At 55.7% G+C, this 3,480-nt stretch overlaps 1 protein-coding gene across 1 annotated transcript in view; it reads left to right on the top strand.

Annotated features, from left to right (window-relative positions):
* Positions 1-1,379, top strand: part of SNAP47 (synaptosome associated protein 47) — a 46,472-nt gene extending 45,093 nt beyond the window's left edge. The window contains 2 exon segments of the mRNA XM_021690877.1: positions 237-809; positions 847-1,379. Coding sequence (XP_021546552.1) covers positions 237-383 — 147 coding nt within the window. The 3' untranslated portion in view covers positions 384-809; positions 847-1,379.
* The last annotated feature ends 2,101 nt before the right edge of the window (positions 1,380-3,480 follow it).

The following is a 3,480-nucleotide window of genomic DNA, read 5'->3' as shown; positions in this document are numbered from 1 at the left end:
GTGGTCAGTGCTCCCTGGGGGGGGTCAGTGCTCCTGGAGATCAGAGCTCCCTGGCAATCAGTGTTGGTTAGCCGCAGAGCTGAGACCCAAACCCAGGATGGGAGGACAGAATGTTTGTCATCCCCACTGACTCACAGAATTTCCTAAGTACTATAAAAGTGATGGAAAGAAATAGCATCTATTTTTGAGAGTTTAAGAAAGGGCAACCCCTCCTGCCCTGTGTGCTGCTCTTGCAGATCCTGAGGAAGCTGAAGAGTCTCGCCCTGGACACTGAGACGGAGCTGGAGAGGCAGGACGAGGCCCTGGACGGCATCACTGCAGCTGTCGACCGGACCACCTTAACCATCGACAAGCATAACCGCCGTGCCAAAAAACTGACCTAGGACAGAAGAGCAGAGAGGTGACTGGTTTTGATGACAGTCACTCCCCTGAGTACTTTGTTCTCAACACCTGCACACGTCCTTGACATAAAAACCTGGAAAGTCATTCCAAGGGCGGGTTAGTAGTTGGAGGCCCTGGGCCAGGAGGTGCAGGCTTGCCTCAGGGTGGAGGATCCCGACCACTGCACATGCAGGAAGAAGGAGCTCCAGGAGAGGGGAGTTCTGCCTGCAGATCCGGCAAGCACCCCCAGCACCGCCCCTGCCGTGGTGGCCCCAGCTCCCCTCCTCCCCGCTCCCCACTCCCCACAGGCCCCGCTGCCTTCTCCCCTGCTCCCCACAGGTCCCGGCTCCCTTCTTCCCCTCCCTCCCCTCAGTCCCCGGCTCCCCACACATACTTGAGCCCTTCAGAGGGTCCCCAGCAGCAGGAAGGCTCTGAGCCCTTCAGAGGGTCCCCAGCAGCAGGAAGGCTCTTCCCTGCAAGGCTGGCTGTACCCAGTGCTCGGTGGCTGCTTTGCATGCTTAGCATGGCCACTAGCTGAATTTTTATTCTCTCTGTTCTTGCTAGGTGTAAAGGGGCCATTTAAATCCCTATGACAGAAACGTGCTGATTTCTGAGTCTGCGCACCTGAACCCTGCATCCTGTGTCAGCAGAACCCCTTCTCCAGGACCACAGACAGGCCCGAGCCTGTTCCCCTCTGGGGGCTGCTCTGCATGGGCCCCTCCATAGTCACTTTGTTCTGTGACTTGTTTTGTTCTCTGATAGGCCGGTTTCTTTTTGGTTGTACTGTGACTTTTTACCTGAAGTCCAGTACATCTCGAGGTCATCCTGTGAACACTGGGAATATTCTTTTCACTGCCCAGTTTGTAGCCAAGTGTAAAAATAATACACACAGTACCTATTTAAAAAGTGTTGATTTTTTTTAACTGCCCCATTTCTATCCAGAAACAAGAGAGAAGTCATAGTTTTAGAATATATTTTGAAGATAGGCATTCATGCTGCTTTTTGCTTGGTTTTGGGTGCGTTAGTGGGAGGGCCCCTCAGGGAAGGACGGATGGGGGCAGAGTGGAGAAGTGGATGACCCCTTCCCTTGTCACCGCAGAACAGGCCACCTCCAGACTGCTTTGGAATAGCGTCCCAGAGGGCAGTGCGCAGAGAGGTGCCGTTGGGCCTTGTCGAAGTGTCCCTTTGAGGCGCCTTTCCTCTGGATCTCCTCTGGCAGGCCCTGTATTGGCATTCTGAGTCCCGGGTGGTTTGAAGAGTGAATGCACAGGCGCAGTGCTGGTTTTCTGGGGCTGCTAATGAATGACCACAAATGGGCGTCTTAGGACAACAGGCATTGTCCTCTCCGGGTCTGGAGGCCAGGAGTCTGCAGTCAAGGTGTCACAGGGCCGTGCTCCCTCTGAAGGCTCCAGGAGGGTCCCTCCTGCCTCTCCCAGTTGGAGGGGGGGACCCAGGCGTTCTGGGCTCGTGGCCGCGTCTCCCCAGTCTCTTCCTCTGCCACTGCGTGGCTGTCTCAAATCCCCCTCTCCCTTCTCTCGTCAGGTCAGCCTTTGCATTGTGTGACAGTTTCCGCTAGGTCGCATTCCGAGGTTTGGTGGGGTCCCCTAGGAGTGCTCAGCCTTCTGGAAGCTGACCTGTTCAAGAAGACACAGGAAGGAGCAGTTCCAGAGAAGAACCTTCCCAGGGGCCTTCTAATTCTTCACTCTTTGAATGTGCTGAATTCTGTTCCTAGTCTCCAGCTGCCTTCTTTGCTCTGTACTTGCCAACCTTCCAAATGAGAAGTGCGCCTGTCCTTTCAGGGTTTCCGACTCCAGTGCTGGTGTGTGAGTGGCTGCTCCTGGCCTTCCCTGGCACAGTGAGGGTCCAGCACAGCCATCGCAGAGGTCGCAGCCCCAGGCAGCTGCTTCCGCTCAGGCCCAGCGCTGGGGAGGGCAGGGAGAGCACAGCTGGTGTGCGGATGCGGCAGCAAGGACAGTCACTGAGAGCTTACACAGGGCCCAGAGGCGGTGGCTGGACCGTACCCTCTGGCGCGGGGGATGATGCCGGAGGAGAGGCAGCCCGTGCCCCGGGCCCAGGGCGAGTGCAGGGGGCAAGCCGTGTGCCCAGAAGCTGCAGCTTGTCCCAATAGCCCTCGAGGAATGGCGACGTTCCCAGAGGTGGAACATGTGGTTCTGCGCCACAGCCGCATTCTGGGCTTGCACCAGGGACTCAGAAAACGCACACACACCCACCGACCCCAGGTTCCTCAGTCAGAATCTCTATGGGTATGCATGCTTCTCGAGTGTTTCTAAGGAGCAGGCCAGGTGACTTACTGCCGGCAGGCCTGCTCTCTCTCCATATCTGTCTGTGGAGAGCCCTGAGCAGCCAAAGGGAAAACAGACCTGCCCCACCCTGCTGCTGTTCTGAATCCCAGGAGGGCGCTGCTAGGGAAGTCCAGCCAGCGTCCACTTGTCCTGAAGACACGCACTGCCCAGCACCTGCATGGCATGGGGGCTGCACACACTTGGGCCAGTGACAGGACTCTGCCCGGAACAAGCCTCCTTTTCCAGCACCTGGGGATGCTTAAAACCCCCGGCACTGGGCATGAAGGTATGTGGGACCAAAGGCATTGTAGCATTTTTAGAGGCCTAGTCTCTAGGCCATTCTCTCCCACAAATACTTAAATGATAGAGACCACGGTCTTTCTCTGCAGAATTAGAGTGTTAAAAAGAAAGGTCCATCAGGATCTTTTCATGGTACCTACTAACCTTGACCCCAGACTTAGTTTGTTCACCTTAGACCCTTCCAGTAGCAAAAAATCCATTGCCAAACTGATTTGCCTGGAGCCTAAGCACAGAAACCTACCTGTTGAACTGACTGCTAGTCTCCAATGCAGAGGTAAAAGTGCAAAAACCCTATGAAACCAGGCAATAACTCCAAAACCCACTACTCCCAATCCCAGCTGTACACCACCACCTCCGACTCTTCCCACAACACCACAGCTGCACTAACTCCGCGCCCATTGCTCCCCATCCCAGGTGCTCTAACCCCAGCCCCCACTGCTCTCTACCCTAGGTGCTCTAACTACACCTCTCACTGTCCCACCCCAAGTACTCTTAA

The sequence above is a fragment of the Neomonachus schauinslandi genome, chromosome 7, assembly GCF_002201575.2.
Source record: "Neomonachus schauinslandi chromosome 7, ASM220157v2, whole genome shotgun sequence".
NCBI classification, from domain to species: domain Eukaryota; kingdom Metazoa; phylum Chordata; class Mammalia; order Carnivora; family Phocidae; genus Neomonachus; species Neomonachus schauinslandi.
This window is presented reverse-complemented; position numbering and strand designations above follow the sequence as displayed.